The sequence below is a fragment of the Arachis ipaensis genome, chromosome B5 (assembly GCF_059453495.1).
Source record: "Arachis ipaensis isolate K30076 ecotype BB chromosome B5, ASM5945349v1, whole genome shotgun sequence".
Lineage (NCBI taxonomy): Eukaryota > Viridiplantae > Streptophyta > Magnoliopsida > Fabales > Fabaceae > Arachis > Arachis ipaensis.
The window spans coordinates 131,416,208-131,424,838 of NC_142440.1; the positions used below are offsets into that span (position 1 = coordinate 131,416,208).

General features: G+C 35.2%; 1 protein-coding gene across 1 annotated transcript; it reads left to right on the plus strand.

The window, feature by feature from the left end:
- Window positions 1-6,387: 6,387 nt before the first annotated feature.
- LOC107640988 (uncharacterized) lies at window positions 6,388-7,460 on the plus strand. The gene is made up of 3 exons (XM_088486134.1): window positions 6,388-6,613; window positions 7,008-7,264; window positions 7,365-7,460. Exons 1-3 carry the CDS (start codon window positions 6,388-6,390, stop codon window positions 7,458-7,460), a joined length of 579 nt encoding a protein of 192 aa, XP_088342260.1.
- The last annotated feature ends 1,171 nt before the right edge of the window (window positions 7,461-8,631 follow it).

The following is an 8,631-nucleotide window of genomic DNA, read 5'->3' on the forward strand; positions in this document are numbered from 1 at the left end:
CAGTCGTAGGAGAATTCCACACAATGTGATTCATCATTGCATTCAGTTCTCTGTACCTAGAGTATCCACCAAGCTTGAATTGTGATTTCTTCATTATGTGCCAGATGCACCATCGATGGACAGTGTCAGGTAGGACATTCCTAATAGCACCAGTCATCGCCTTGCACTGGTCAGTGATAATCCCCCTTGGTGCAGTCCCAACGTATCTCACCCACTGCGTGAACACCCACTCAAAACTAGAGATCTCCTCGCTCCCAAGTAAAGCACAGCCAAGAAGAGTAGACTTCCCATGGTGGTTTACACCTACAAAGGATGCAAACGGCAGACCATGCCTGTGAAAAGAGTAAAAACAACTGTGAGGCAACAAGAGAAATTTAAGAAATAACTGCTCTTGCTATTCACAAATACATATACGGACCTATTTCTTCTGTAACCACATCTCCGTAATATTCATACGAAGCCCTGCACCTTGCATCTACCCAAAGTGCGCTCCTAAATTTATTGGCATCGTCAACATCTATTGCATAAAAGAAGTTGGGATTGATCTCCTTCATTCGAACAAAATAATTCATCATCCCCTGGAAGTCCTCATTGTCATCGGAGCATCGGAGATTGCGTGTGATGTAATTTCTGACATCCTTTTCTGAAAAACCCAGGTTTGTGGACCCACCAACCTCGTTTGCCAGTGCTAGATACGTCTTGTTGGGTCTTATTCCAGCCTCATCGTTATACGTAATGACACACTTAGCATGCATGGTCAGCTCCCGGTACTCATGATAGTGGACAACTTTCTCAGCTGAACAGGGGTGAGAATACCTCAGTTCTAATCTAGACACAACCCAACATTTATTCTCATTGTCCAACACGACATACATCCTTGCTCTGCATCTCATGGCTATAATTCTGTTTGCTCGAGTTGCTGCGTTCACCCTAGACTCTCGATAACCTTCTCGCGTGCAATAAATAGATTGATTAACCGGTATCTTTGATTCCTTCCGCGTCTTGTCGAAATTCGTGTTCCTGATTTTAGTAACGAACCCAACTTTCTTTGCGTAGTTTGCATAAAATTTCTGTGCGAGAGGCAACGAACCAAAACTCATTCCTACGACTGGAATTTCCTCTTCGCCTACGCCACTATGATCCGGCAACTGTAACGTCAATACACAGAATTAGATACGAATTAAACTAGCCCTAACACAGTAAGTATTTAATAGAATTTCTTAGCATACTGATGATTGGATTTTTGACGGTTTAGAAATTCACAAATGAATTCTCGTTGTAAAGTATAGTTTCTAAACCAAGCAATAATCCTTTCATACAAAAAGTTGTTTGTCACTAGTACAAACCCCTAAAATTTATAAACCGAAGTATTGGACCTCGGGTCGTTCTCCTTAGGAATTACAATAAAGTGTCTTGTTATTGGTTATGAGTTATTTTGGGGTTTTGGATAAGGAGCATGAAAAGTAAATGGCAATGAAAATAAACTAAAAACTATAAAAGGCTCTTGGGAAGGTGTGAGAACTAGAAGTCCTATCCTAGTTATCCTTCTCAATTGTGATGAGAATTGTTCATTGCTACCACTTAGTTAACCCTTACTAATTAAAGGAAAGTCAAGTGGATGAATTGACTTGAGCCACAAGTCCTAGCCAACTCCCAAGGAATGACTAGCTTTAGTGCACTCCAAACTAATTAGCAATCTCTCCAATTATCAATCAACAAAGGAATTAGATAACTCAAGCGTCACTAATTACTCTACCATAGCCAAGAGGAACAAAATCTATACTAAAATCCAACCAAGCATTTCATCAAACACTTAGAAGGCATAAAAGAAAAGCAAAGTAATTTGATAACAAAAATAGAATCTAACAACAATTATGGCAAGGAATTAACAACAACAATCAAAAGGAACACAATTATTATGAATTACCTCTAATTGAATTGAAAGAGAATAGGAGGAACAAAAGTAGATCTACAACAAAGTATAAGAACAACATAAAGGAACTTACAACAAAAGAATAGAGGAAGATGAATGTAACAACAAAGAATTGAAAGGTAGAAGTAGAAGAAAGCAAAGATTAAAACCTAGATTTAAGAACTAATCCTAATCCTAATCCTAGAGAGAAGTGAGAGCTTCTCTCTCTAAAACTCTAAACTAAAGTGATTATTGGTTAAAAGGTGATGATTCATGCCTTCCCCTTAATCCTTCATCCTTTTATTCCTTTCCCTTAGCAATTTGGCGCCAAAAATGGGTTCAGAAACCCTCTCAAATCGCCAGGCACGTGTTGCATTAGTGAGGTCATGTGCCCTCATCGACGCGTGTGCGCACGGTACGCGTGCGCGTCCCTGGCTAATTCTGCGATGTGCGCGCGAGCGCCTTGTGCGCGTGTGCGTGCATGGCTGACCTTGCTTCTTTGCCTTTTTATGCTTCTCTCCACTTGTATGCTTCCTTCCTTGCTTCCTTTGATCCATGCCTAGCCTATTTCAATCCTGGAACTACTAGCAAACACATCAAGGCATCTTATGGAATCAAAGAAGAACTAGAATTCATCAAAATAAGGCTTAAAAAGCATGTTTTTACACTTAAGCACAAATATGGGAGAGATAACAAAATCATGCTAATTCCTAGGCTAAATGTGACAAAAGGTTATCAAAATACTCTAAATTCAATGCAAAACAAACCGTCAAATTGGGGTTTGTCACATACTATAATAATATCTCTTATAAATGAGCTTTTTGAATTTTAAAGAAACATCTACATAGAGTTGATAGGTTTACAAATCACAAAACACCTTTATATAGTAACCTGGGAATAATTTTATTAAAATACTATCATGATAAATCTTGAAATGATATTTGAACTTTAGGAAAATGTACAATCATCAATCTACTTTTTTCCTTCTATGTCATTATATGGTCTAATACCATTTGAGGATTCATAAAGCACCCACTAATAGAGTTATACTATATTGAAAACATGTGCCAAATTGATGTATCATACCCTAAGGAAGTAAGTGAAGTGTGAAATCAAAGCATATTCTCATCTCATAAAAACCTTGCCAAGGCTTAAATACTACCAAAAAGAGCACATGTTCTGGATTAATCAATAATACAAAATTAACATAGTGAAAAGTCTAATGTCGCTTAAGAAACATCTAATTAGCATGAACTAGAAACATCGATATAGCACATTCAAACCTGGTGTCCGTCGTCCAGCTCATTCTTTCTAGTCACAACGACATCGGTAATTTCGTCGAACTTCAATTAAAGTAACCGGAAAAAAGCATTGTCAAGTTAAGAACATTCCTTACTATATAATGAATGAGTCATATAAATACAATCAAAGAAAATTGCATCACAGATCTGGGAGTCAAGCATACTGTAATGATGGCAATTCTAATGATTCACACATGATGGGTAAGTGTTTAGTAGCAATTTTTTCCTCAGCTCAATAAATAACTATGCCAGAATTTTGTTTAACGATATACTTTTTGAAGTAAAAAAATTCTAATTAGCATGAATAACAATGCTACAAATACCACGTTGTTACAAAATTTATAACAACCAATTAGAAGCTTATGAAACATACCTTCCGTCCTACTTGCTCTTGCATGTCTAATTCACCCGCACTGAATTGTTTATCGCCTTTGGTTGGATTGGTCAATGTACTAATCGATCCTCCTTCAGTGGGTGAAAACGCCATGGAAGCTGCTTTCTTCCGGAAGTGATCCAACGAAGCCTTGACAATGATTGTTTGACTAGATGAGGTTGGCGCCGCTGATGAAACCAATGTCAAACCATGCACAGTAGCCGCTCCGTATAGGAAATTCCACTACAAGATTAATATTTATTTGAGGGAGTATTTTAATGAAGGTTTTCAAAAACCTCTACAATGCATTTTATTTATGGCAATTTAAAAAATCTCCACTTATAATTAATTAAACTTCATAATTTTAAAACAAAAGCTCATTTTCTCTTTCTCCAAAATGAGAAGTGTTGAGATAGCTGAGAGAGTGGCTATGAAACCCTAGGTTTTCCACCTCTATTTTCGCCGCCATTCTGGTTGCCGTTTTTGCCGCCGCCGACGCCGTTACCACTGCCGTGTCCATTGCAGCAGAGACCTGCTGGATTGAGCCACCTCTTCTATCAACATGTTTTCAAATCTGTTCTCTCTATACTGTGGTTGCTGCCACCGCAGTTTCTACCACCGTTGCCGCCACAGCTTCTGCATCGATGCCACCGCAGTTGCCGTGGTACAACACATGTTCAGATCTGTTCACTTCCAAGCTTCTTCTTCAACGCCTCTTTCTGTCACTCCAATCTCTCTTTTGAACTACTGCTGGTGCTTCTTTTTCTTCTTCTTCCCTGTTAATTTGATGATATTTCTTCTTTGTTAACAATAAATTTCTTCTCTTACTGGTATTCCCTATTTAAGATTTCACAAATTGTCATGTTAGTTGTCGAGTAACTCCTTGCGTTTAACATTCTCACAATTTATAATTGATATTCACTTTTTCATTTTTCGTTGTCTGTTCCCGTTATTGAATTGAATATAGCACATTAAATATATTATTTTATACCTTCCACATAAGTGACCTTCCCTCTTTCAATTGCATTGCTGATTTTGTTTCTTATTTTTCTTTATACCGTTGAATTGGTTCATTTGGTTAATGGTTTCTTAATGGAACTTTAAGGAATCATTAATTTATTTATATTAATATATATTTTTTTGCATTGTGTGGTACTTTGTCTTCGATTAATATATTTTATGTTTGCTGCGATTTTTTTGTTTTCCCGATTAAATTTCTTTTAATTTTGTTGCTGAAAATATAACTTATTTCTATGTCTTTTCATTTTTTAATTTTGCTCTTTCATTCTTTATTTACAAGTTGTATTCAGTTGAATGAAATCCATTGTTTTACCAACTGTAAATTAAATCACTTTTGTGTTGATGGTGGTTCAAGTCAAGACATTAATTACTGATGTTGACTTTTGCAAAGATGCAGAAGATTTTGCTGATGGATCTTGAGATCTTCCTTTCTTGAGAGCTTTCTCAGTTTTGTTGCAACTTTTTTACTGGTATTCCCTTTTATTCTGTATTTTTTATTGTTTTTCATTTGCGTTGATAAGGAGTTTTGGAAACGAGGCAGGGAAGACATGATAATTGATCATTGAAGCTGTTTTGTTTCATGTCAATAGTTAGTGGATTTTTTTATGTTAGGAGTGATTATTAGTTACTTTGTTTTGGTTGGTTGATCTTCATTTTGTATTTTTATTCTCTGTTCTTATTTTTTAAGTTTGACTTATAGAATATGTTTAAAATCAATGAGTATTTTTTACTATGTATGTGACTTAGACATTTTTAGATGAATGTTCATCTTCACAAAAAAATATTGGAATTCTGCTATATTCATAAAAAAAAGGTTGTCATGTTTGTTCCTTCTTTTTAGTTATGTTGAAGATAAAAAGCATAACGATAGCAGACCTTGTGATAGTTGCTAACAGGAGAACAGTAAATAAGGAAAGTGTACTCAGTTGAAAGTCCCACGCCTAAGGCAGCACCTGTTCCCATCAGCAATGGTCTAAGGTACAGTGTTCCTCTCCCTGCTGGAGGCACCTGTTTCAAGTTCCAACCTCAATTTAGTTTTTATTTTTATATCCTCATTTTATGTTCAAGTTTTAAAATCAAAATCACAAGTATTTAGAACCAAAACTGAGAACTTGAAAATACATACATACCCAGCGTTTGTTGGCAAGGACTATGTCCTTGACAGCCTTAATAAACTGCTCAACGGATGGGGAAGTCATACACAATCTGTCAGCACCAGCCTTCATGCGCAGGGCATTCTCCTCTGGCCTAAACAAAAGTATAGACCCTTCTTCGGTTCTATATGCCTTTAGCCCCTCAAAGATCCCCTAACGCAACCACAATTTTTCATGTATATATGTAGAGTGAAGTTAGCTAATTAAATAAAAACTGTGATGAAAATGAAACTATAAATAAGATATGCTCCTTTGAAATTTTATCTGTCCATAATTTAAGATGCCAGCAGCAGGGCTGACCTCAAGGGTTCCATAACGAATGAGGTTTCCATGTGAAAACTTTTTACCCTTTTCACATTTCATTACATACATGTAATCTGTGAGAACTAGACTGAATCCAATGTCCTCCTAATTGATGTCAATTTTGAGAGAGAATTTGTAACATTTGTCAATTTTGTAACTTTATTCATAAAAAATTTGTAACTTAATAACAATTTTTTGTAACAAGTTAAGAAATGAGTGAGAATCAATAGAGACTCATGATTTTTATGTCTCTCGTAACAAGTTAGTATAATGTCTAATTATCTTTTGTGTGCTTAACAGTTTTGTGTTTGTTAATATGCAGTCATGCCAAGGGGAAAATGCATAAAAAATCCATTGAAGTTTGTAGATGAGAGGAAAAACAATAATGCTTCTCGTTCACTTCAACCTCTAGCACCAACTGCATCTGAAGATACCATTGTAGAGGCTGGTGAGGCTCCTTCTCAAGCCGTTGCAAATTCCGTTTCATCTGATGGAGCTACACGTTGTTCTAACTCAAAGTCTTCATCTGCTTGGAATGTGGAGATAATTGGTATTAATTTATATTGCATAACTAGTGTAGAGGCAACTGATTCACAATATTAATTTATATTGCATAACTCAGATTATGATGATGGCTTTTTTTTATGTTATTTTATTTTATTTCTTTTGGCCATTATTTAAGATTTATATATTATGGAAAACAATGGGATTGTAGCAGCATTGTAGCAGCATGTATATATGCTTCGGTGAACTTGAAAAGTCACTTACTAGCTAGATTATTATAACATTGTTTTATTTATTTATTTATTTATTTTTTAATTACTTGTTTCCTATATTCATTTCTCCCATACCCCATGGTTCTAATGTCTTTTTCCAATCACTGCTTCTATTTGTAACAAATATTATACACTGTTATCATTTAAATTATTTTTATTTTTCTTAAGACTCTACAAATGTGAAGAAGAAGGCTAAGATCAAAGTCAAGGATGTTTGCAACTTACCTAGAGGAGACCGTGTAATTGTAGAGGTTGACGAAGAGGGTGCGGCATATGGTGAAGCACAAGGTTTACTTGCTGGCTATTGTGGTATATTAGCAACTAATGCACGTATCTTTCCAATTAGCTTTGAAAAGTGGTCAGGACAAGAAAATGGTGGCATGCCTAAATCTTTTAAGGATGAGTGCTTTGATTCAATGATAAAGGTAAAATCCATTTTTTTTAAAACTTCTATTAGTTCAAGTATTTATTTATTTATTTATTTATTTTTTTGTTTGAAGCCCCACTTCTATTTTACAAGCACAGAAAAGATTGCCTACAGGTATTGCATTCAAAGTATTGCAAAGAAGTGAGGAACATATAGACAAAGATTGTGGAATGAGTTCTATGATCCAACCATGAGAAGAGAAGTATTGGTGAACAATGTGCCTGATGATGTTCCAAGAGATCAATGGGCTTGCTTTGTCAATTATCGACTAAAATCGTCTACAATTGTAAGACACTAAATAATTCATTTAGTTATTGTTGTACTTTAATTAAAAAAAAACTATTAATTGAAGTTATTATATTTATTTTTAGGAGCTTTGCATGAAAAATAAGGAAAATCGAAGCAAGCAAACCATTCCTCACACTTGTGGATCTAAATCCAACTCTCGGAGGCGACATGAGATGGTATATATATACACACACTTGGTGCATGTGTGATTTTACTTACATTATATATGCTAATTGTTTAACCCTTTATTCCTATTTTTTTTTAGTACTTGGAAACGGAAAAAAAGCCTAGTAGAGAAATGATGTACATTGAAACACATAAGAGAAAGGATGGGTCTTTTGTAAATAACGAAGCATTAACTATAGTGGTAAGTGTTTTGTAAACCTTTGCTATCTTATCTTATTTTATTTGTATGTGATCATATGAAAATGAAATTTGAGAGTGGTTGATTGTAGATTGAGATATATAATGATTATAGGACAGTGGTTTACTTCACTTGCATGCACTTTTCACTTTAAATAGGAACAAATTGAGCTGAATATGACACAGTCAAATGCGTAATTTGAGGTGTCCCCTAATGATGCTGTTGGTAAAGTTTTGGGGCCTGAACACTCTGGGAGAGTTCGTTGCATGGGCATGGAAGCAGCGCCTACAAATACCTTTAGGAATGTGAGAAGTCGGCTTAATGGGATGACCATCTCCACTAATTCAGCTGGATCTTCTTCGCCTACTACTGCTGCAATTTTATAGAAAAAGATTAATAATTTAGAGTCTGACTTACATAACTCATAACAAAAAGTTACTAGTCTAGAGTCTAAGTTGCAACAATCATTTGATATGATGAAAGCATACCTAATGATGAAGGAAGGAGGAATTCCCGAAACACTTATCAGCTTCTTTTCTACCCGAGAGGTAACTTTATAATAAATTCATTTGTCATGAATATAAGTTTAGATGGAATAATACTCATTAATAGTGGAGTCTAATTATTGAAATTGAACATGTTCATATCATAAATTCTAGTTATTAAATAAGCGTGATACACTAAAAGTAAAATGCTCAAATGATAACAATTGT